This window comes from Lepus europaeus, chromosome 16 (assembly GCF_033115175.1).
Source record: "Lepus europaeus isolate LE1 chromosome 16, mLepTim1.pri, whole genome shotgun sequence".
Classification (NCBI taxonomy): Eukaryota; Metazoa; Chordata; class Mammalia; order Lagomorpha; family Leporidae; genus Lepus; species Lepus europaeus.
The window spans coordinates 41,450,876-41,477,078 of record NC_084842.1 but is presented as its reverse complement, the minus strand read 5'-3'; the positions used below and the strand labels follow the sequence as shown (position 1 = coordinate 41,477,078).

At 41.4% G+C, this 26,203-nt stretch overlaps 1 protein-coding gene across 7 annotated transcripts in view; it reads right to left on the bottom strand.

Moving 5' to 3' along the window:
- Positions 1–26,203, bottom strand: part of LOC133774949 (probable ATP-dependent RNA helicase DDX60) — a 97,184-nt gene that overhangs the window by 38,341 nt on the left and 32,640 nt on the right. For 6 of the 7 annotated variants that reach the window (XM_062212975.1, XM_062212979.1, XM_062212980.1 and 3 more), the window contains exons 11-22: positions 24,314–24,419; positions 23,779–23,894; positions 22,056–22,216; positions 17,558–17,810; positions 15,077–15,243; positions 14,470–14,625; positions 12,070–12,219; positions 7,969–8,088; positions 6,798–6,893; positions 4,358–4,473; positions 3,054–3,196; positions 2,849–2,958 (exon numbers count right to left, since the gene is read on the bottom strand). In XM_062212975.1, coding sequence (XP_062068959.1) covers positions 2,849–2,958; positions 3,054–3,196; positions 4,358–4,473; positions 6,798–6,893; positions 7,969–8,088; positions 12,070–12,219; positions 14,470–14,625; positions 15,077–15,243; positions 17,558–17,810; positions 22,056–22,216; positions 23,779–23,894; positions 24,314–24,419 — 1,694 coding nt within the window. The remainder of the gene's footprint in view (positions 1–2,848; positions 2,959–3,053; positions 3,197–4,357; positions 4,474–6,797; positions 6,894–7,968; positions 8,089–12,069; positions 12,220–14,469; positions 14,626–15,076; positions 15,244–17,557; positions 17,811–22,055; positions 22,217–23,778; positions 23,895–24,313; positions 24,420–26,203) is intronic. The other variant, XM_062212977.1, reaches the window with a different exon arrangement.

The following is a 26,203-nucleotide window of genomic DNA, read 5'->3' as shown; positions in this document are numbered from 1 at the left end:
ACCTGCCTGGAGCCTTTTTTTTTTTTTTTTTGAGCACTTAAAAAAGAAATAAAGAAAAAAAAGAAAGAAAGAGAGAAAGAAAGAAAGCTGTAAAGATTCATTGTATTTTTTGAAAGGCAGAGCCACAGAGACAGAGAAAGAGAGGGAGAGAGAGAGAGAGAGAGAGAGATTGAGAGAGAGAGAAATTTTTCCATCCATTGGTTCACTCCCCAGACAACCTCAACAGCCAAGCTGGGCCAGGCCAAAGCCAGGAGCTTCATCTGGGTCTCCCACGTAGGTGGCAGGGGCTCAAACACTTGGGCCATCTTCTGCTGCTTTTTCCATGCCATTAGCAGGGAGCTGGATCAGAAGTAGAGCAGCCGGGACACAAACCAGTGTCCACGTGGGATGCCAGCGTCACAGGCAGCTTTACCAGCTATGCCACAATGCCGGCCCCTGCTTTGACACATTCTACACAAAATAAATAAGTTCGTAAAACTATTTGGGTATTTAATACTATCTTTGAGATTTATTTACTTATTTATTTGAAAGCGAAATAACTGAGAGAAACATCTTCCATCTGCTGCTTCATTGCCCAAATGGCCACAATAGTCTGGTCTGGGCCAGGCCAAAGCCAGGAGTCTGGAACCCCCACATGAGTGCAGGGGCTCAAGTACCTGGGCCAGTATCCACTGCCATCCTGGGCACATTAGCAGGGAGCTGGCTCAGAAGTGGAACAGCCAGGACACCAACTGGCACTCAGATACGGGATGGCAGCTTGGCAAATGGCAGTTTAACCTGCTATGCCACAATGCTGGCCCCACTGGGCTATTTTTAAAATACCAATAACAAAAATGTCAGATGATCCCTAGAAAGGGTAGAAGGAAAGATGGAAGGAAGGATAAATTAAAAAGAAAGCAAAAGAGAAAAGATCTTTTTAATTGTGTGTGGGTTCTCGTCTAGAGTCTAGCTTTGGGGTGTAAGTCAGATAATAGGAATCTTATGTACATCTTAATTTTATTTGGAGTTTGAATTAGGCCATTATCTCACAGAAGAGAAACTCCCCTAATGAAATCCTCATAGAAAGCTATTATCACTTCAATGCTTGCAATTGATTTTAATTTTAATTTATTTTTAAAATTTGAAAGGTGGAGAGATCTTCCGTCTGCAAATTCACTCCCTAAACACCTGCAGAAACCAAGGAGCCCACAATTCAGTCCAAGTCCCCCACGTGGGTGGCAGGGGCCCAAGTACTGGAGCCATCATCGGCTGCCTCTCAGGCTGTGCCTTAGCAAGAAGCAGAAATCGGAAGTGCAGCTGAGACCTGAACTCAGACTCTCCAGCACAGGATGTTTCCGCATTAACTGCTGCACCAAATGCTTGCCCTACGGTTGCTTTCAGAAACCACCACATTATCCCAAAGGCCAAAAAGGGATTCTAATTCATCCAGGTATTTTTTTTAAAAGCAGATCCTACACTTCACTGCTGCTTACAGACAACCTGTCTTGAACCATTCGACACAAAATAAATCATATTTATTTTGGGACTAATAGGTGAAATCGAAGGTTCTGTAGACAATCTACATGAGATGCATCCTGCCCACCATTCACTTAAGAGTTGTCCGCGGTGTTAATTATGTTCTCTGTGCCTTGCCTTCCTCATTTGTAAAATGGGAATAATAACAGGAAGTCCATCATAAGGCTGCTGTTAAACTTAATAAGGTAGGCTATGTAAAATTTTTAGGCCCCAAATAAGTACTCAATTTAGGTTGGTTACTCTTATTTAACATATGTTTAGAAAGCACCTTTCACACACATAGCTATTTGTGAAGAATTTATAAGGACACAAAATTGCCTCCCCCCCCCCCCCCCCGGAGCTATTCTAGCAAGACGAAGAAGACATGCATTCATAGAACTTCTGCAGCAAGTGGATCATGATTGGAGTCACGTAAGATAAACAAGGTGCGATGGAGAGAAGATTTTATCCATTAAGAAAGTCACAAAGGATTCTGAAAAGGTTTCACATTTAGGAGTCATGGAAGGTGAAGAAGATCAGGACAACTGACTTTTGCCATCTGGAGTGAAATATTCCAGGAACATCACATAGCCTGAGGGCTCCCATGGCATTAGGCAGGGCCACAGAAGACCTGGGTGCTCAGGCTACACTTTGAGCCCTTTGCCTTTAGACATGCAGAGATCACAACTATGGTTTAAGGATTCTTCATAGGAGAGATGAATTGAGAATATATCTAACTTTTCTGCTCTGTGAAGAAAGACAAACTACTAAACAATTATTGCAATTATTACTCTGAGTGTCAAGAGGAGCTTCCATGTGCCATCCACGGGAAACGGGGTAAGAAAGGATGACCAATAATAAGAATAACTGAGAAATCTTTCCCCACTCACACCTGAATGCCCCAACTGAAATCCTTTTTATGCCTCTACCTTACTGGTTCACTACCCAAATACCATGTTATTGTTTTGTTCGTGAGAATGGTCCTTGACTTGTCTCAGCTAATTCATAGTGATCAGATTCTCACCACAAGCCGTCGTTGCACTGAGAGAACAGTTAGGTTAAGAGAAGTGAACAGTTAGAGACGGATGCCGAGAAGACAGAAAATGGGCAAAGATAAGATACAAAAAATAAAACCAAAAAAGCCAGGTTGGAATTTTTAGTGGGTTGTAAGCTTTGTGGGGCCAGACACTAAGGAGGAACCAGTGAAAGCTAGACAGAACACTCTTCCTTTTCAATACAAATAACATGAAGATAATTAAAATATCTGCTGTGAAAATACCAGTCTGGCAGCTTTTAAACTGCTATATATGCAAACAATTGATATTAGAACAAATATGGCTGAAGTATTACTTACATGATCGGTTGTTAGTGCAGCACATGGGTGAAAATGTTCAAAGTAGACGTCATCGCCATTTACTGAGCATATATACTTCTCTAAATCATTGTATCTCTCTCCATAGAGCACTAGAAATCAAGAGCACCAAGTTCCAAATCAATGGAAATGCAATGACTAAGTTTAAAGTAAAAGATAAAATGCATTATGAATATATCAAACATACCAAGTCTAACTTTATACGACTGTCTTATTCGAAAGTAATATTTGGGGAAATTGGTACGACTGGCATGATTCTTTTTAGAAGCAATTTTTTTTTCTATTAAAGCATCTTCTTGTCTCCAATACTGTTTCACTGACTGCAGCCACCTTAAAAAATGAATGTACATATTATTTAGGCAGAACATGGCACTATTCCTATGAAGCTGAATAGTGTAAGTAAAAAACACTTCAGGTACCTCAAAATTTGGACTTATGGGAATAGGCTCTGGAGCCAGATCACACAAGAATGGATTCCAGCCTCCTTTCTAATTGTTGTGGCTCTTGGTTGAGTTCTCAATCTTTCTGTGCCTTATTTCCACATTTTAAAATGGATACAGTAGTATTTGAAGTACTACTACAGTAAGTCACAAGAGTTCTGGGCATTTAAAATAAGTTATCATAAGCAAAGCACCTGGGACAGTACCTGGCACATTCCAGGTATGACAGGAGTCTTTGCTAGAATAGTTATTAGTAGGCAGAAATCAAGCCAAATTACAAAATGATGTGGGGTCTTGAATCTTTCTTTTTTTCTTTTTCTTTTCTTTTCTTTTTTTTTTTTTTAACAGGCAGAGTGGACAGTGAGAGAGAGAGACAGAGAGAAAGGTCTTCCTTTTCCTTTAGTTCACCCCCCAGTGGCTGCTCCGGCGGCACACTGAGGCCGGCACACCACGCCGATCCGAAGCCAGGAGCCAGGTGCTTCTCCTGGTCTCCCATGCAGGTGCAGGGCCCAAGGACCTGGGCCATTCTTCACTGCACTCTCTGGCCACAGCAGAGAGCTGGCCTGGAAGAGGGGCAACTGGGACAGAATCCAGCACCTTGACCGGGACTAGAACCCGGTGTGCCAGCGCCGCAAGGCGGAGGATTAGCCTATTGAGCTGTGGCGCCGGCGGAACATGAATCTTTCAAAGCATCTCCACGAAGCAGGGCCATGGCTCTTAGGGCCCATGGCTGAGTGTGTCTGTGTATCTTTTAGTTTTTATTTCTTGGTGAAGGACAAAAGGAAAGGAACATATATCTATCACTTCTGATGAAATATTCTGAGATTGGTGGATTATTTCCTATTCAAATGCAGGTCTGAGCATGGGAGTCCTTCATTTTCCATTACAGAATGGGGCTTTGCTCAACACCTGCCAGCAGGTGCAAGAAAGAACCAGAAATAAATCATTCAATTCCCCAGAAAGTTATGAGACCCTTCTGAATCCACACAGACAGCATGAAACACATTTAACAGAGATAAACATTTTGTCCAAACTGAAATCCACTTCATACACAGTGAGATGTTCAGGGTTACTTATGGTAGCAGAAAGGGCCAGAAAAGGACATCTGATCATGACAAGGAGATGCTCCCAGATTTCTGCTCCAATTTCTCCACCAAGACAATGGACCTATTCAAGAAAAAATTCCTCCATTCAAAAGATGATTTAAAGAAAGCAAATGAAAATAAGACTTGAAATCATCACGCATACTTTCCCATTACCTTTAATTGACCATGCCAAGTTAAAATAAACTATGGAAAACTCATGTGACAGAAAATTTTGACACCTGAATTTCCTTCAAATACCAATAATTCCTCTTTAATTTCAAAAATGCCTTTCAAACATGTGTACTTCTCTCCACACCTACTGCTAACTAAGCCACCACCACAACTCAGGTGCATGAACACAATATCCTCCTGACTACCACGGTAGCCTCTTCTCATGCCTCTTACGTTTTTCACATCACAGCCCAAACGCTATGTTTAAAAGAGGAGTGAGATCAAGTCACATCCCTAATGAAATTTCTTCAGTATATCCCCACTGCATGTGGAATAAAACAAACTCCTTAACAGGGTGTATAATGCATGGCATGATTCAGCCCCTGCCACTCTCTCTAGCTCCATCTCAAGCCATCAAGACCATGCAGCCTTGTCTTTGTTCCTTGGACATACTCTTGCTACCCCAGAGCTTTCACAGTATTGGTCCCACTGCTTAGAATATACTTCCTCTTTTTCATTCAACCAATAGAGTTCAGCTTAATGTCACTCTAGAGAAGACACTTTTCTGGGCACCCATTTCAGAGTTGTCCTCCTACTGCCATGATTAAAGAATTGACAACTTCCTCTTTCTTTTCATGGTATGTGGCTTGACATTGTCATTTATGTGCTTATTTGTTTAATTCCTCCTTTCTTGATTGAATTGTAACCTTAGTCTTGGGTATTGCTAGCACTGCCAGAAAACCTGGCACTGAGCAGGCACTCCTTAAATATCTGCTGAATGAATGAATGGATATCTTTTAATCAAATTGAGGTAGATTGAGAGATGACTCTCAGAGGTCACTAAGTTAAATGATGACAGTTGGCAGTCAATCAAAAAAGACTTTCAGAACTAGATAAATTATATATGAATATATATATATACACACACATGTATATATGTGTATGTGTGTGTATATATGTGTATGTGTGTGTATGTGTGTGTGTATATTTGCCCATTTGGCTTTGTTCTGTAAGATAACAAATCGCACTGCCAAATTTTAACCTCATATCTTGTACTGGATAGCACTTTCCCCTGACTCTGCCTGAACAGACTTTAGCCTTCAAAGCCTTTGCTTTTATATGAAATTAGGTAAGTTGAGTTACCCAATGCTGTATCACTTCAGAGTTTTGAGATTAGACCACAACTCAAGGTTCTGGATTGCAAAACAAAGTTAATGAATTTTTATAAAGAGCAATATCCAAAATCCTTGTCATGCAATATACACACATTAACCAAAATTAAACACAATCTATGAGTATCAAATAAATCAAAAGCCCAGCCTGTTTGGTTGCTCCATGTTCTACCAGTAAAAGATAAGTTAACCATTACCTAAATTATCTTTCCCTTTTTAAACTGGAAATTTCCCAGAGAAAATGAATATTTTTGTAATGTTTCAGGGCTTCTTTGAATAACTATTCTTAATAATGTTGCTTTATTACTTTGTTACATATCTTCCATTTGCTCCTATAAATTTGTATCATTTCATCCTGTTCTCTCTGGCTGATATTCTGATGTACAGAAGTTACCTCAGAAAGTTTCCCAGGCACCACTGGATTGGCCAATAGAGAGCCTCATCAAGGGATCAGAAGACAGGAGAAGGAGGTTGAGGCCAGTGTGGCGTTGGCTCCCTTCCTGCAAGGTTCCCTTTAGCCAGCTATGCCCCTCTTGTAAGGTAACCACTCCTCACAATGTAGCCAACTCCTAAAAAAATGCTTCCTCACTTTGTCCTTTTAAATTTAGAGGAAAACTACTAGCTCTGGATTTCTTCACAGACCTCTTTGAAAAATACCCTGCTTTACTTGTTGCAATTTGAATGTGCCATTGCTTTCTCTTGGGGCTATGGCTGATAAAATAATCTATGTAGTTGAATACTTGGTAAAGCCCCAAATGTTTTGCACTGGAGATCAAAGATTGGATTTTGAAATCTCTGTCCAGGGTAAGTTATGCTGTGCTGGTTGAATTCTATTCCCCCTGAAACAGTAATCTCTACTGAAAGGTTCCTCTCCCATACAGTGCTCCGTAGAGTGTACCAATTGAGTCACAACATAAAGGCTGATGGCGATGTCCAGGAGAAACTGTTGAGAAAGAAGTGCCTCCCACACATGAACCCCACCCAAGGGAACAGATGTCTCAACCATCTCCTTCACAGTGCTTGTGTACGCTAGGAAATTAATGCAGAGAAATAATAAACCTACCTCATCAAATATAACATATCGGATCTTTTTCACCCATTGTTGACGATGAGGAGCCAGCAGCAGAATTTCAAAGCAGGCAGGCACCGTAATAAGTACCTAAAAATAAAATAGTTATATATATAAACTAACATCTTGAGCACTTCACTGTGTGCGGTCATTGTTTTAAGAAAGCACAAGTTAGGCTTATGAGTCCCAAGTGTATTTGCTGATAACTAGGATATCATAGTGCTTCTAAAAATTGTTTGACTAGAGTTGTTAGGTGTGAGTTTGAACAAAATGAAACTCCATTGTTTTGTAGGTCAAAATGATAAATTATCAGATCTGAAGTCTAAATTATTACTTACAAACATTCAAAGTTTAATAATAGAAATTGTTCATTGTCACAGGTTTGATTCTATAAAATCTGACCCTGACACAGAAGACATTTATTAAGAACTGAAAACCGGGGAGTTGGGGGGAGAGAATTAGGAAGAGGGAGAAGCCAAACTACAAAGCAGGCCTGATAGAACCTTAGCAAACCTAGCTCAGAATTCTCGAGTGAACACTGTCCTTCAGAGTTGTTACACATGAAGCGACAATGGCCAACTGTTTATACCCTTACTTAGCTCAGGTACTGAGGACTGTGGTGGTAGTACAGGGAGTGCAGACAGAATCTTGCCCACACCTTCCGCATCCGAGCGGCAAGTCCCTCTTTTAAAGGTGACCTAAGAGAACACATCTCCGTATCTGCCACATAATGTTCTAAATCATGTGTTCACTCTTCATTTAGTGTTTAATATCTTGGAGTTCAATAAAGGGGAAAACTTTCCATGATGTAATCAATACCAAATATCGTATCTGAATTTGTGTATTCTAAACAGATATTTATCAAGAGATAATATTTCTGATTAGAAATTGGTGTTCCTTAACTTTTTATAATTTATAGGATTGTTCAGATCATTTTGAATTTATTTATAAACCAAGATGTACTATGAACTATATTTGAAATTTAAAAAAAAATTGAAGTATCCTTATTTAGGGATGAGTTCTATTTATCTGTAGCAAAATTACTTTTTCTCTAAAGCTCTTGTCTGTCATCAATTCAAGGAAGTTATTTTCTCAAGGCCTTGGGAAGAGCAATGCAGGTACTGTTACATAACTCAATAACCACTTGGTTAATTCAAAATCCTACCTGACAGTTCAGGGCATCATGACGATAATCCCTTGTAAAAACACCACACAGAGCCTCCCCATTTGGCAGAATTTTAGCATAACGATTCTGAACAGTTGCTGCTACTTGATTAACAAGGGCCTGGTTGAAAGGAAAGGGATCCATTAATCACATAATAGTGTCCACAGGTGACTACAGAACTGCCTACGAGTAAGTCCTACTAAGAGCATAGAAAGTTTAACAACATCCTCTCTCTACCCCTCCACACTCTAAGTACCCCACGGTGCTCTGAGATACTACACTAAGCAGACAAACCTCATCAGTACACCTCAACATTAACTAAAATGGTGGGGGAGGGGGCCGGAATGTTTCTATCAGAAGGAGAAAAAAAAAAAACAGTGGGGCTAGTGTTGTGGTGTAGCAGGTAAAGCTGCTGCCTGCGACACCATCATCCCATATGGGCCCTGGTAGGAGTCTTAGCTGCTCCGCTTCTGAACCAGCTCCGTGCTAATGCACTTGGGAAAGCAGAAGAAAATGGCCCAATTCTTGGGCGTCTGCCACCCACATAGGATACCCAGAAGAAGCTCCTGGCTCCTGGCTTTGGCCTGGCCCAGTCCTGACTGTTGTGGCCATTTGGGATGTGAACTAGAGGATGGAAACTCTTTCTTGCTCCTGTTCTCTCCTTGTCTTTCTTTCTCTCCCCATCTCCCCACCCCACACACTCTAACTCTTCCTTTCACATACATAAATATATCTTTGAAAAACAAACAAACACTGCTTGGGATACTGGCATCCTGGGCCAGAGTGCCTGGGTTTGAGTTCCAGATCCATTTCCAATTCTAGCTAACTGCCAGGCATACCATGGGAGGCAGCAGGTGATGGTTGTGCTTGGGTACTGGGATCCCTGCCACCCACTAGGATTAAGTTCTAAGTCCCCTCTGGCTTTGGCCTGGTTCAGCCCTGTTGCAGGCATTTAGGGAGTGAACCAGCAGATGAAAGATCTCTTTCTATGCCTTTCAAATAAATATTTTTTTAAAAGATTTATTTATTTGAAAGAGTTACACACACACACACACACACAGAGGTCCTCCATCTGATGGTTCACTCCCCAGCTGGCCACAGTGGCCAGAGCTGTGCCAATCCGAAGCCAGAAGCCGGGAGCCTCCTCCAGTCTCCCACGAGGGTGCAGGGGCCCAAGGACTTGGGCCATCTTCCACTGCTTTCCCAGGCCATAACAGAGAGCTGGAAAAGAAGTGGAGCAGCTGGTTCTTGAACCAGTGCCCATATGGGAAGCCAGTGCCTCAGGTCAGGGCATCAACCCACTGCCCCACAGAGCCAGCCCCATAAATTTTTTTTTTAAAGAAAAGTCAAGCAAGGGATAACCATGGTTGAATTTTGTCCCCTTTATTTGATGACTCCCTCCAGATACCTGAGGTGACATGTTCTAGGTAAACCACGTTCTAGGTACAACCACGTTCTAGGTAAAGAAGGCAGCTTGCCCAGGGGAATCCACATGCGTGGAAACTTACCAACCTTTATTTCACATCTTATGAAAAAAAATCCAAGTTGATTAAAATGTAAATTTTAAGACAAATTCATAAAGCTAGTATTAACATGTACTTTCATATATTTTCATAGATTTGAGTAAAAGCATTCAAGAAAACTCCAAATGAAAATATCGATAATTGAATATACAAAGATATTAATATTGCTCTCATTGAAATGATCATAATGCAACAAAATGATCCAATAACTGAAACTATATCCTTTATATGGCAGAGAAAGTTTTTTTTTTTTTTAAATTTACTTCTTTGGGAATGGCACTGATTAAGCTGCTGCATCCCATACCTGAGTAGTAATTCAAGTCTGAGCTGTTCTGCTGCTGGTCCGGCCCCGTGCGAATGTGCCTGGGAAGGCAGCAGAGGGCAGGCCCAGTGCATCATCCCTGCCACCCATGTGGGAGACCCAGGTAGAGTTCCTGGTTCCTGGCTTCATCTTGGACCAGCCCTGGCCATTGTGGCCATTTGGGACGTGAACTGGCCGGTGGAAGATCTCTGTCTCTCCTCCTTTCTCTGTCACTCTGCCTTTAAAATAACTAAAAATAAATCTGAAAAAAAATTGTTTGAAAGACAGAAACACTATTTACTCCCCAAAGGTGTGCAATGGCCCATTGCCAGGGCCAAAGCTAAGTGCCAGAAACTCAATCTAAGCAAATCTCTTGAGCCATTACTGCTGCCTCCCAGGGTCCACATTAGCAGGAAGCTGGAATTCGGAGTGCAGCCAGGTGTAGAACCCAGGTACACTGATATGAGCATCCTAGCCAGCAACTTAATGACTAGGCCAAACGCCTGCCCCAGATAACCTTATTATACAAGTTTTAAAAAATCAATGAAAACAACCCTCTCCAAAAGAAGTAGGCAAAGGCAACCTACAAATAGTCCATGAACAAAGAAATGACAAAAATCATTCTTCAAAGTGCCCAAATCACTTTGTAACAGAGTAACAGAAATACAAATTTCAATATAGTATGTCATGTTAGAAAAGGTGAAGGACGTACATGCCATATACTATCAGTGGGAAGAAGAATGGAGCTCAAGTTCTGGAAGAATAATTTGCTCCTATGTATTGTGTTTGAGTTACAGTAGGAAGGCTCACTATGCTGCCCTTTCTCAAGAAGCTAGAGTATTCTATGCCCTGGGGGTCACCTCTGGGCTAGGCCTCCCCCCCCACCACCAAGTAACCACCTTAACAGAATCAGATAGGGGGGCTAATGCCAGCCTAATACAGCTGAGGCTCCTAGGACACTGGGGACAGGCCTGGCCGTCTCGACTACTGTTCTTGTTCACTCCTGTGCTGTGCTGTAACTGTGTATTCCAGCAGGGCAGGACAGGTACTGACCGGCTCACTGGCCACCATCAGTAACTCCCTTGAGAAAAGGCAAATGTCTCTCCCAACTGGAGTTCTAGGAGGTTACCTTTCTAATTAGTGAACACTGGACGTGAGCACTCTGGGGAGCCTGGGCTCTGCTGGTGCAACAATTGATATAGTCAGTAGTTCATTTATTGACTCCACTTCTAATATCTTAATTTTTCTTGATTATAAAAACACCATTGATTTTATAATCACAAAAAAAAAATAAAAAATAAAGTGCTAATTTCAACTAATTGTATTGTTTAACTTGGTCCTGAGGCTGACCAGTATGACACTTTTCCCTAGATACTAAAATGTAGTCTGAATTCATTTTAGTCTGTAAAGTTAGAATCACCCCAACTAAATGTGGCTTTTTTAAGAGTGACCACAGGGGCTGGTGCTGTGGCGAAGTAAGCTGCCGCCTACAGTGCCGGCTTCCCATCTGGACACCAGTTCATGTCCCGGCTGCTCCACTTCCAATCCAGCTTTCTGCTATGGCCTGAGAAAGCAGTAAAGGATGGTCCAAGTCCTGGGGCCTCTGCACCCACATGAGAAACCCAAAAGAAGCTCCTGGCTCCTGGCTTTGAATTGGCGCAGCTTTGGCAGTTGTGGCCATCTGAGGAGTAAACCAGGCGTTGGAAGACCTCTCTCTCTCTCTCTCTCTCTCTCTCTCTCTGCTCTGCCTTCTCTGTAACTCTGTCTTTCAAATAAATAAGTAAATCTTGAAAAAAAAAAGAGTGACCACATGAAATACCAAAGACTTGTGAATGAGGGTAGGCAGACATACTCTCCATACATCAAACTTTCTTCTGTACGACAAAATCATTCTGCTTTTAAGTCCCAAATTCAACAGTACTACACGTGAAAGAAATGCAGTAACATAATCTGGATTGAGAGGCAGACCCATCATCAATGCCCAGTGCAGACTGGGTCCATTCCATAGACTTTGCAGAGGCGACATGAGGTCCTGAGGAGACTCAACATTGCCCAGGCTGCTTCCCCGTCAACCCAAGTATAACGTTTACCTACAAGGTACCAAGATCTGGTTTATTTCTCAAAATGATTTTAAGGCAAGTGTTATTTTAGCCTTTGAACCTAGAATGAGGAAATTAAAGCTGACAAAGAGAACCAGATCTATCACACGGGAACGTATATATTTTCACAGAGAAGGTTCTGGAACACACACGAATATTACGTCCAGTTGGACACTACCTTTGTTGGTGCCACGTACACGACCACCCCTTCATTGCTCTCCTTCAACACTTTCTCCATGCAGTAGTAGGAGGCGTAGGTTTTGCCCGAGGACGTCGGGGCCACGATCACTGCTGACTCATGGTTGTCCACTACATCCAGGAGCTCTCGCTGTGGGGAGCACAGCACCGTTTGTGTCAGTAATGGCAACAATGTTATGACTATTACCAAAACCAATACATGAGTACACTTCCAGTAGGGTCCTCTGAACCATAAATGGGACGACTGGGAGTTGCAAACACAAGAAGATGTATTGGAGAATTGGAAGAACTCATGCCATTCTCTCAAAAGAGATCATCTTTAAACTTTTGAGAATCTAAAGATGGGGTATATGTGAAAAATGGAGTCTGACTAAAACATCTCATTAGTGGGACAATTTTCTCTTTTTTTGTAGTTATTTATCATTTACTAAGTGCAGAATGGCCTTGAGAAATCAAGTTCCAGAAAGTAGCCAGGGTGCCAGCACTGTGGCATAGTGAGCTAAGCTTCCGTCTGGGCTGCCGGCTACCCACATGGGCACTGGTTCATGTCCTGACTGCTCTTCTTCTGATCCAGCTCTCTGCTACAGCCTGGGAAAGCAGTAGAAGATGGGCCAAGTGCTTGGGCCTCTGTACCCAATGTGGGAGACCTGGAAGAAGCTCCTGGCTCCTGGTTTCAGATTGGCTCAGCTCCGGCCATTGTGGCCATTTGGGGAATGAATCAATGGTTGAAAGACCTTTCTCTCTGTCTCTCCCTCTCAAACAAATAAAATCATTTTTTTAAAAGTAGCCAATAGTGATTTTTATGATGGTAAAAAAAAAAAAATGCCTGAGGAGAAACATCCAAGATTCTTAACTTGACTAACTCATTTTCTACTTTCTTAGGGAGAGACAGTGAGAGAGCAAGAGGGAGGGGGAGAATCTTTCATTTGCTAGTTCATTCCCCATATGGTTGCAAAGCCACCATTGGGCCCGGCCAAAGCCAGGAACCTGGAGCTTTACTGAGGTCTCCCATGTGAGTGACCAAGGCCCAAGCACTTAGGCCATGTTCTGCTGCTATCTACTTTCAGAGAGCTGGATTGGAAATGGAGAAGCCGGACTTGAACCGGCACCCATATGGGATGTCAATTTTGCAGGTGGCAGCTTAACCTGCTGTGCCACAACATTGGCCCCTCTTCTACTTTCTTTATAGAAGAATTCCAGGCACCTGCTTTGGAAAGAACAAGGGGGCTTCTTAACAAGCTATGCTTTTGTTTCACGATGACTAGCCAAAAAAGAGTTATAATCCTATATGAGGGGTGAAGGTGGAAAAAACATCTCAAAATGCCAGTCTGCACACGATTTTCAGTCTACGCCAACTCCCAGCCATCCCTAAATGAAGCAGGCATAAGAGGAATCACAGTGTCTATCTTCCCTCTTGTGAAAAAACAAGGTATACATTTAAGGCATCCCACCACCAACAATATAGGAAAGGTAAAGTCTGCTTCTGAATGGGATGGTCTACTAAGAACAAACTCAGGAAAACTGCATTTTTGTAGGTAAACATGCTCAATGTATTAATAATTTTGTATGGTTCAATATATGTAGAAATGCATCTTTTCAAAATTTTATATCCATCAGTAGTTATTTTACATATATTTATAGAAAAATAGCTACTCCATTGATAAATAACACTGCCCAAATTTCTCAGTGCAGCTTTATGCAGTAACTTAGGGATTTCTACTGACACAAGGCCCCAGAGGCTGCTCCATAACGAATCAGTGGATGGCGCAACAGACCTCGTAACTACACGTGTGAATCCATCAAAGCACCCTCAAGGAAATATCCAGCCTATTAAAATTTCACTTAAAAAAGTCTAAAAAAAGTTTTCACTTAAAAAAGTCTTTTAAAAAGTTGCCATTTCCAATAACAAAATATTTTAAATGACATGACTCAATATTAAGAAAGTCATGCCAAATATAATATGTGGAGCTACTATATCGAGACACTCCCGAGATGGCAATAAGCAAATACAGGGGTTGGCACTGTGGCGTAATAAGTAAAGCTGCTGCCTGGACACCAGTATTCCATGAGCACTAGTTCAACTCCTGGCTGCTCCCCTTCCAATCCAGCTCCCTGCTAATAGCCTGGGAAAGTGGTAGAAGATGGCTCAAGTGCTTGGATCCCTATACCTACGTGGGAGACCTGGAGGAAGCTCCTGGCTTCAATCTGGCCCAGCTCTGGCCATTGTGGCCATTTAGGGAGTGAACCAGTGGATGGAGGGTTCCTTGTCTGTCTCTCCCTCTCTGTAACTCTACCTTTCAAATAAATAAAATAAATCTTTAAGGAAAAAAAAAGGAAACAATAAACAACTAAAAGAATTCTTGTTTCATTCACACATTACCTGCCATGTGTCAGGAATAAAATCCTGGACCCTGGGGTCTGGGTCTTTTCTCTCCTCCCGGATCAAATAATGCCCCATGTACTGCAGTTGAAACCGTGCTGGTCCAAGGCCAACTGAATACTTAATCATTTTCGCCTTTGTTTCATCTCTTATATCCTGCATTATTTTAAAATTCATTTGGAAAGACATTTTAAATTATAACATCATTTATATAATAAAAATATTTATTGTTAAGCACAGTCTATGTAAAAAGCATTTTACCACCTTTTAAATCTCATGAAAATGTTTACCCCTTAAGCCATCATCTTTCCTAGGGCTAAATCAGCAGACAGCAAGATTTCCAAATACACCTGATGGCATTTAAAGACACTTGAATAGTCGCATCGTAGTCTTGACATGCTTTGCTAGGATCAAGTATAGGTTTAGTTTTAAGTGTCTGGATTTTCCAAACAAACATTTGTGCAAACTTTCTAATTCTAGACTCCTTCAAAACTGGACAGTTGGATAAATAATATTTTCAATTAAAAAAATCTAGAAGAGATTTGCATGTCAGTCTATGTATACCTAATAATACCTCTACCAAAACAAGCTATTCTGAAAACATTACCTGGGTTGGACATAAAGAACTGGCCAACTCATGAAATCCTAAATAGTGAAGACATCTGGCTATGAGTTGCTGATCTGGTTCTTGCAAAAGTTCTGGATATTTTTCCATCAAGGAGTGGATCCTTTTCATCATTTGAACAGCTATACTTAAGTCTTTCGTGGTTTTTCCTTGGGAAAGAATAAATAATAACTGAAATTAATAAAGATGTATCATGTAGTCTATTAATCTTTTTTTTTAAAGATTTATTTTTTTTCAAAGGTGTCAGAAATCTTCCATCTTCTGCTTCACACCCCAAATGCCTGCCACAACTGGGGCTAGGCCAGGCAGACGCCAGGAGCCAGGAAGTCCATTTTGGTCTCCCATATGGGCGGCAGGGACCCAAGTACTTGGGCCATCATTTGCTGACTTCCTAGACATAGTAATAGGAAACCGGAAGACAAGTGGAGGAGACGGGACTCACAACAGGATTCTAGTACAGGATGCAGGCATACCAAGCAGCAGCTTAACCCTCTGCACCACAACACTCACTCGATCTATCACTCTTCATTTCATTTTTTTTTTTTTTTTTGCATTAGTGGAGGCTTTGGAATAGAGAGCACTAAATAAAATAAAATTAAAATTCAACTATCCATACTTTATTATTTCCAAGGCTTATTGGGAAGTAGCTGTGTCTGTGTTGGGAAGATAAAAAAATCTTAATTTTCATGATATAGAAACAGGTAAAAAATCAAGTTTATAGAAGTTTATGGAAAATAAAAAAATCTATTCTCAAGTTGCTACTTTTTATGCCTCCTCTACCATGATAAAAAAATGTGTGTATGACTTCAAATATCTGGTTAAAAACCTGGCAAAATTGAGACCTATTTTTGACTATAAAGAAATATTTAGTGTTATCACTGGAATCCATCAATTAAGTCCATCTATTCTAAGTACCAGATCTGGACTTTGCTAATCTCACTCCATTTATTTATAATCATAAATATCCTTTTTATTCCTCCTATTAATATTTTCATATTTACCACACCGGGCTGTTGCAATTCCACAATCCATCTAAAGCCTATATTTTATCTAGTTAATAAATGTTACCAAACACCTACCAAATGCTGTAAGAGGGATTGTAACTAATACTTCCTCTCTATTGCATAACACTAGATGCATAATACTTGATCGGCTCAAACTGAGCAATAGAGACAATAGGAGTTATATGAGCCTGGATTACCTGAGGAGGCTTTGTAGAAAGATAATTCACGAAATGGATTGAGAATAGATAGAATGAAGGTATCATGGCTAACACTACTACATCATTGCCTACTCAGCAAGGATGACCCAAAATTCCAAATTCACCTCCCTGTACTATTGGAAGCATCAACGTATGTAAGTCAAAGCCTACATTTGCCAGCATCCATTGTGATTAGATGTGGCCCTGTGACTAAGTTCTGACTAATGATATGTAATCAGAAGCTTTTAGTGGCTAGAAAAGATCCTTAAAGGAGAGACATAGAGCTGAGATGGTTTTGCCTTTCTACATTTCTCCTAATATCTGCTAAAAGCAGTCATCTGGGGCTATGAGGTGTCTTGAAGTCATGTGCCAAGGATGATGGACCGCGAAGATGAGGAGCATGGATCACTGATGGCATTTTGGAGCTACCACAGCAGCCCTGGGAGCCTGCATCTAAATGAGTGAAAAAAATTTGTGTTCTTTAAGTCACTGTTAACTCTGGTTTCCTTTAGTAGCAGAAAATTGCAAATCCAGATTCTATAGCTTGGTTGAGGAGAGAAACGTAAGCTAAGACTTACACCCTGGTTGGGATACAATATATTGTGAGAGGCTGACTTTGCACATGGAAGGTAGAAGGACGAAAGTGGCTGCAAGGCAAAGGAAGACCCTGAACGCTGTGTGATAAATGAACCCAAGCGGGAAGGTGCTCAAGACCAACAGCTGAAGCAGGTTTACTCACATGAGTTGTTTGGAGATAATGAAACATGGTCATTTCACCTGCTAGCAATGTACACCGCTCTACCCAGCCCATGTCCCCCTATCTTTTTTTTTTTTTCTACTACCTGCTGTAGAAATTATCAAGTAGAACACACGAAATCCACAGCAACTTTGGAGGAACTTAGGATGAGAGACAAGCACACGTAGAGTTTTACTCTGAAACAACAGGTTTACTCTTTGGATCTCAAAGACTAATGACAAATTCTCTCTGGGAGCCTCATCATCTTTGCTAGCTTCCTTAACCATATCAGTAACTTTGGAAGTAGTTATTTTCCAATCTCCGATCATGATCATTACTGTGCTGAGTATTTGCTACTGTGTGAAATTCCATTGCTCACTGATAAAACATTGAGGTAATGATACCTACATACAATCAAAAAGTGTGTGTAAGCCTTCTAACACCAATTTTCAGTTTATAAATGTCAACTATCATTATCTTGGTATTAATCCTCAATTCACCAAAGTAGAAAACCAGAACCATATACCTTCACCTCGGCAATGCTCTTTCCACGCTGTGAAGCAGGCAGTCAGCCCTGCGATTTCAACTCGAAATTTCACCGAGTTACTTTTACATGATTTCAAAAAATCTTCGAGGTTCTTTATTCCAGAGATTAGGTTCTCTTTCATTTCCTCTTCAATAGAGAATGACAGAGCATTCCATTTTTGTTCTTCTTTCTGTTCTTCCTTGGCAAATAACCTCTTCTTATTCTCTCTGGTAATTATTTCAGCTTTGGTCTCCTGCCCAACAGCATAGAAACATACAAGGCAACAAGCTGGAAATATTCCGTGATGATATTTCATGAATGAGGCAACATTTTAGGTGTGTATTGAGGACTTCAACTATCATTCCATTCTTTGAAGTCATGAAAAAAAGTCTTACAATTAAGCCCGTTTACTAAAAACATATGACAATACAACTTAGTAAGTATACAGGCTTCCTGTAGACAACATTCTAGGTTTCTGAGTGGTAGAAATTCTAAGTAAAAGATTCAATGTGGGCTGGCGCTGTGGCTCACTAGGCTAATCCTCCGCCTTGCAGCGCCGGCACACCGGGTTCTAGTCCCGGTCGGGGCACCGATCCTGTCCCGGTTGCCCCTCTTCCAGGCCAGCTCTCTGCTGTGGCTAGGGAGTGCAGTGGAGGATGGCCCAAGTGCTTGGGTCCTGCACCCCATGGGAGACCAGGAGAAGCACCTGGCTCCTGCCATCGGATCGGCGCGGTGCGCCGGCCGCAGTGCGCCAACCGCGGCGGCCATTGGAGGGTGAACCAACGGCAAAAGGAAGACCTTTCTCTCTGTCTCTCTCTCACTGTCCACTCTGCCTGTCAAAAAAAAAAAAAAAAAAAAAAGATTCAATGTGATACAATCAGACACATCAGCCCACTGACGCAGTAGTACTCACCGCTTTCTGGAATAGCCTTTCTCCTTCCATTTGCCTCCTAAGCCACCTGCTCCCTTCCCTACTTGTTTGTCAAGATTTTTCTACCACGAGGCTTTCCTTTCACTCAAGCCTAACTTGTGTATCCCTCCTCTGCCTGCCATATGTCAATCAAAGCACTCAGCAACAAGTACTGTAGTTGTAATTTAATTATCATTCTTCCTCTCTAGATTGCAACCCTTGAGACAGAAACCCACCATAGTTATCTGTCAGCCCAAAACACTTAGTCCATAATGTGTGTGAATGAATGAGGAAAGAGAAAGGAAATAACGAGTGAATATTTTCCAATTTGACTTAAACATATTAGAGATCCACTTTTTACTATGCTTTTACCAATCTGACTTATTAATATACTAAGATAAGTGAGAATTGTTATAACAAAACAAATCTGGCTACTTTCCACTAGTCTAGTTAGTCATGACATTAATATGTAAATGTTTTCCTATGATGAAGTTAACTTTGGCTATCGCCTCTATTTAAATCTGATGAATCACATTAGAGCTTTTTTTTAAAGATTGATTTTTATTTATTTGAAAGACAGAGTTACATAGAGAGCTAGAGCCAGAGAGAGAGAGAGGTTGGTTCACTCCCCAGATGACTGCAATGGCCAGAGCTGAGCTGATTGGAAGCCAGGAGCCAGGAGCTTCTTCCCAGTTTCCCATGTGGGTGCACAGGCCCAAAGACTTGGACCACCTTCTACTGCTTTCCCAGGCCACAGCAGAGAGCTGGATCAAAAGAGGAGCACCCTGGACTTGAACCCACACCCATATGGGATGCTGGCACTGCAGGCTGGAGCTTTAACCCACTGCACCACAGTGCTGGCCCCTGCATTAGAGCTTTTGCTGTGCTTAATCATCCAAGTTTTATATGTTGGTTCTATCTGGTATGATTCTGTCTCATTAGGACAAGGGTGACTCTTAGGCTTTGGCTATGTATGATGAATATGCAGATTTACTTGAATATGCAGATTTACTAAACCATTTCTAGGAGATTATATTTATACAGCTGAGGGTGTTTGACTCCCTTGAGATAATTTGATTTCTAATAATGCAAAAGGAGACAAAAAGCATGAATTTTTTTTTTTTGACAGGCAGAGTGGACAGTGAGAGAGAGACAGAGAGAAAGGTCTTCCTTTGCCGTTGGTTCACCCTCCAATGGCCGCCGCGGTAGCGTGCTGCGGCCAGCGCACCGTGCTGATCCGATGGCAGGAGCCAGGTACCTATCCTGGTCTCCCATGGGGTGCAGGGCCCAAGGACTTGGGCCATCCTCCACTGCACTCCCTGGCCACAGCAGAGAGCTGGCCTGGAAGAGGGGCAACCAGGACAGGATCGGTGCCCCGACCGGGACTAGAACCCGGTGTGCCGGCGCCGCAAGGCGGAGGATTAGCCTAGTGAGCCGCGGCGCCGGCAAAAAAGCATGAATTTTTCACTCTTGGTACCATTTAAAAGATTTTTTCATAAATTTTCTATTTTATTACATAACTAAAAAAAGGAGAGACGTTTGGTATTTTGGTTAAAATGCTGCTTGGGATGCCAGTATTTCATATCAGAGTGCCTGGGTTCCAGCTTCCTGCTAATGCACACTGCTGGAACCAACAGCTGATGGCTCAACTCCCTGCCATCCACTTGGGAGACCTGGATGGTGATCTGGCCTCCTGGCTACAGCCTGACTAGGCCCCAGCTGTCCCGGGCATTTAGGGAGTGAACCAGCAGCTGGACGCTCATTCTCTCTCTCTCTCTAATAAAATGAAAATATGACAAAAGAAGCTTTTAACAGTAGAATAAACCTTCTGATACTCTTAAAAAAGTAAACATTTAATTGAGTGTTGTCATTGACAATAAAACTGGCCATAAATACAAAGAGGAGGTAGTCACCGTGAGGAGGAAAACCAGGAACTAGAGCTAGTGTGGGAAGGTTTCTTTATGACTAAAGTAAAACATGGTGGCTGGCGCTGTGGCGAAGTGGGTAAAGCCACCGCCTGCAGGGCCAGCATCCCATATGGACACCGGTTCAAATCCCAGCTGCTCTACTTCTGATCCAGCTCTCTGCTATGGCCTGGGAAAGCAGGAGAAGAAGGCCCAAGTCCTTGAGCCCCTGCACCCATGCAGGAGACTGCAAGAAGCTCCTGCCTCCGCATCAGCACAGCTCCAGCTGTTGCGGCCACTTGGAAAGTGAACCAACTGATGGAAGACCTCTTTCTCTCTCTCTCTCTCTGTCTGTCTCTGCCTCTGTAACTCCACCTTCCAAATAAATAAATCCTAAAAAAAGTAAAACATAAAATACTTCCCATTTCTGCTTGGGCTTTTGAAGGAGTTCAAGGACAAAGCCTTCACAGAAGGACTGAGGACCTTTTAAAATTACCTGCTATTTTTTAATGTTATCTTGAGTAGAATATCAAAGAGGCTTTTTTTTTTTTTTTTTTTTTTGGTAAGTTCTTGAACATATGGACGATGCCTATCCCTCAGCATTCTAAAGCCTCACTCCCTGCATGGCAGAAGCGGCCCACTGATCTTGATAAAATTTTCCAAAAATAAGTATTCAGAAGTTAGAGTTGAAATGTGCTTTTCTTTTTAGGGTCTTTTTTTTCCATATGTTAATTTCACCATGCTTACTTCATGGTGAAGCAAATGCCTGTTTTGTTTTCCTCCTTGTTGTTTCTTGAACGGCAAGGAGACAGAGAGGGAGTAAGAAAGAACCCATCTTCTGGTTCATTCCCCAAATGCCTGCAATGCCCGGGACCAGAGCCAGGAGCCTGGAGCAGGTCTTTCACAGGAATGGCAAGAGCCCAATCACTTCAGTCAGCATGGTCTATATGCAAAGGAGAAGAATTCAGAGCCAGAGCTTGGAATCAAACCCAGGCATTCCGATGTGAGATGTGGATGTCCCAAAGGCCTATCCCAGGATTTGTTTTCTTCAGTTAGTTCTCTAAGATACTAAAACTGTTGATTTTACAAGAAACTTTACAGTTAAAAAAATGCCTTTCCCTAACTCCCAATTGAAGTCCACAGAAATAGGCTAAAACCTAAGGAGTTGTACATTTTTTGAAGATAACAAACTATTACCTCCACCTACAACTGTAAAACTCAGTAAATCCAGGTTCCCCAATGTTTCTGTACTTAGACCTTAATATAGCTCATATGTCACACGTATAGAAGGAAGAAGGTGATTAGTTAATTATTCAACCACTTCAGAAAAGGTTAGCTCTATGGATCTTCATAATTAAATCAAAAGTAAGTATTTCTATTTTTACTACCTTTATGAAAAAGATTTTCATTGTCATTAACTAATAACCATCTTTTGAGTGTTACTTCACCATTTCTAAGTCTAGTCACTTAACGCTTTATATTCTTTTTCAAATATAGATGTACATTATTATATAGATCTGACAGTTTTTTATATGAAGATTAGACTTTCTTAGTAAGAAAAGTAATAGGTAATTATATATAAAAAGAACAGGCGACATATGGAAAGAAGCTACCAAAGGGATGAATAGATATCAAGTTAAGAAAAACAAAAGTAAAAATATTTTATATAGTTTCTAGAACCTACATGTGCCTTTTTGTTCTTGGGTTCACCAAAACTCTTTTTTGGCTTAGTAGCTTCAGTTACAATGAGTTTTGAAGAGACAGATTCTAATGAATTTCCATAAAACCGTTGAAAAACATGATATTTTTGCACAGATCTTAGTACACGTGGGTCTCTAGATTTTTCTGAAAAACAAACAAAAGACATAACATTATTATATTTTCCATGGAGAGGCAATATCACTAACTCTTCACATCAGACCACCCACACATGCACTTTTTCTTCTAGTTTATAACAGTAATTTAATTTGATGACCTTTCAGGAGGGTATCTTAAGTCAGACAGCCTCTTGTCTGTTGGGTAATTTCTTATCTTATAGGGCCAGTGCTGTGGCACAGTGGGCTAAGCCTCCACCCGCAGCAGCAGCATCCCACATGAGCACCAGTTCGTGTCCTGGCTGCTTCTCTTCTGATCCAGCTCTCTGCTGTGGCCTGGGAAAACACTACAAAATGGCCCAACTCCTTGGGCCCCTGCACCCACGTGGGAGACCTGGAAGAAGCTCCTGGCTTCAGATCAGCCCAGCTCTGGCTGTTGCAGCCATCTGGAGAGTGAGCCAGCAGATGGAAGACCTCTCTGTCTCTCCCTCTTTCTGTAACTCCACCTCTCAAACAAAATCTTTAAAAATACTAATCCTAATTCCTTATCTTAAAGGAGGAAGGTGACAAAATATTCATGGTCTACCTCCAAAAGCAAACAGTGTTAGAGAAATATTCTAGGGATTACCTCTGGCAGGTGCACTGAGAATGAGGTTAGGAGGAACAGAGAGGTTGAATCAAGAAGTCAGCTGTCAAAGATACTCTGACTTCTTTGATCACAGCATAGACGAATTCTGTGCACTGGGCCCTCATCACTGAACTGAGCTTGGAAGCTGATGCAAGCGCTTGCTACAGCAAAACCCAGTAACAGAGGAAATCCCATCAATCAAGGTCTGATTTACTCCCACCCTCCCCCAAAACTGTAAAACTCACTTAAATTGAATAACTAAAGGACTTTTTTCTATGTCTGTGTCTACCTCATCAAACCAAGCCACTTTGAGGATATCGACTGTTAATCTACAGTATCCCCTTGCAGACTCTGTAGCTGTTTACAGAAGCAGATTGGTAAGTATTTTACAAAAACATGCTTACTACACATGCTTCTAGATTGGTAGAGTACGTTTTGTTCACTCTAAGGAGGGTGGTATAAGCATAGGGCTAGACCAAAGTGAGAAGAAGCCAAGGAACGGACCAGGGAGGCAAGTTCCTTATTTCATCTCTGTTGATCCACACTTAGTGATTCACGGCCTCCCTTTTGTAGCTTCTACAGCACTGAAGACAAGTGCACAGCAGGTGCTTTTTACCTACAGTCAACTCAGTGGTGTGAGAATAGTTAGATCTGCTTGAAAGACAATGGTTGCAATATATTTGATTATAAACAAAGCACAGGCTTCTTAAACCCCAAGCCATCTTTCCCTAAAATAGCTTCTTGCCTCTGTGGAAACAAAGGCCGTATTTATGCACTCCCTACTAAGACATCCACATCCACACGACCCTCAGCAAAGAAGTGGGCACTTTTCGTGGCTACCTTCCCTGATGGACATCTACTCTTATTTAAAAATTTCATTGAACATAGTGATCACTTTTTCAGTATAAAATAAAAGGCAGAGTGGAACTGCTTCCACTCTGTTCCACCAGAGTCACAGAGCTCACCGTCAAACTGGCCCTTTGTCCTGTCATATTCATCGCTGAGGGGCTTGTGAGAATGCCAATGCACCAGTTCATCAAATGCCTTTTGTTTAACCAGTGAAGTGACAACAGGATCATCGCTGTGAACAGAAAGAAACAGACGCATATTTGGAATGGCATGCCTCCTGACGTAGCCCAGCACAGATTCCACTTCATAATAGTATTTCTGAAAGCCACAGCTCCCTTCTCTCTTTCTTTGCTGTGAGGCGGATGGTGGCACCCAAAGAGTAGTTTATTAGAGGCTTAGGAAGTGGTTTCCAGTTTCATAAGAGCCTTTCATTCATTCACTCGACACTTGCGATTGCAGCAGCTTACTGAGAGGAAAGCCACATAGATACTTACCTAGGAATGATCAAAGGGCAAGTGAAAATTTTGGTAGTAAAGCCATCACATGTTACAAGTGCATACAGCATGTAATCTGTGGCATTTGAAAGAACCTTTAATAAGTGTCCCACCACGCCACGCCAGCATTAACTGAAGCACACTTGGGGTCCTGTACCTTTTCAGGAAAGGAAAATCTTTCAAAATGTCCCCAGCGAACTTATCAACCACATCAGATGACATCGGAATAAAACCCAAACTAGTCATCTTTTCCTCAGAGCCATCTGTAAAAAAAGTTAAGGTGAAATGTAAAACTTTCATCCGGGAATGCTGTATTTTGTAAAACTTTGCATTAAAAACACTTTACACCTATTTTATAATTTACCACTTTATCAATTCCAGCCATTTCCTAAAGCTATTTTCCACATTAAAACAATTTTGGAACAAAGCAGAGCATAAAGAGACAGTATTTAGGCACAGAAGTCGGTAGGTAGGTATAAGGATGGACGGATGGACAAATAGACGGTTGACAGACGGTTACATATGCTTGTTATTTTCAAACGTTTATTCCTTTTATTATTCCCTTTTACTAGACAAGGAATTTGGAAATGGAAGTCACACATTTAAAAAATTTATTTTTTTCATATACATGTATATAGTGAAAATGAAATTTAAAAGTAGGGAACTACAGATAATTATGAAATTATTTTATCATATTACAATATTCTCTTGGGTCCTCCTTGACTTTATGCATAGATGACTGATATATATCATATATACCAAATATATTTGAGAATGGCCTAATGAACGACTTTCTATTTCATGTCTGGATTATAGTTCTAGATAGACTGCCACTGCTCCACCTGCTACCCTCTTGGTATTCACCCCTGTGCGTTTGCCCTGACACTTTGCCAGAGTGCTTTTCTGCAGACGGCTCACATGGAGCAGGCCAGAAATGCCAACGATAAAACGCCCTCAGAGTCATGGAGGAAAGAGACTGCAGTTCTCTAGCTCTTCAGGTAATCACCCCCCCCCCCCCCCCCCCCGCCCAGTGTAGTTTGTATACCAGTTCAAGATTCCCAGTGATCTTTCCCTGTAGCTTCCCACAGTGGAAACCTACACATAAACGTGTCTTGCACCAGTGTTCCCTCCTTGCTCATCTTATCCCCCTCAACTTTCTGGGATCAATAAACTCTTGCATTCAAGGGTCTTTGCTGGAACACATCCTAACAGAAGGAAAGAGAAAGTAAACTCTTCCTAAGAGCTCTGAAAAATTCCTTATACCAACACACTCTAAGCTCCCACTAGCTTTCCTTTGCATATTCATTCTGGCATTATTTTCTTTTTTCTGAAATTCATCATGAAGAAATACCTTCAGTGATGCTATAATGATAGAAAAATAACTACTGTTCTGAGAATATAACTATTATTCATTCTTAATTCAGAAATTATATTCAACTCCATTTTATTCACACATCTGTCACTGTTAGTGAGAAGTCTATTAGACTGGCTTTTGTTTGTTGGTGGGGACTCTGGATCTTCTAAGGTACTTCCTTGTTTTTGGCAGTATATAATTTCACAATGTTCTGTCTAGTGTATATATTTGTTTTTTTTTAACTTTTATTTAATGAATATAAATTTCCAGTGTACAGCTTATGGATTACAATGGCTTCCCCCCTCCCATAACTTCCCTCCCACCCGCAACCCTCCCCTTTCCCGCTCCCTCTCCCCTTCCATTTGCATCAAGATTCATTTTCAATTCTCTTTATATACAGAAGATCAATTTAGTATAAAGATTTCAACAGTTTGCACCCACATAGAAACACAAAGTGAAACATACTGTTTGAGTACTAGTTATAGCATTAAATCACAATGTACAGCACATTAAGGACAGAGATCCCACAGGAGGAGCAAGTGCACAGTGGCTCCTGTTGTTGACCCAACAAATTGACACTCTAGTTTATGGCACCAGTAACCATCCTAGGCTGTCGTCATGAGTTGCCAAGGCTATGGAAGCCTTCCAAGTTTGCCGACTCTGATCATATTTAGACAAGGTCATAAAAGACAG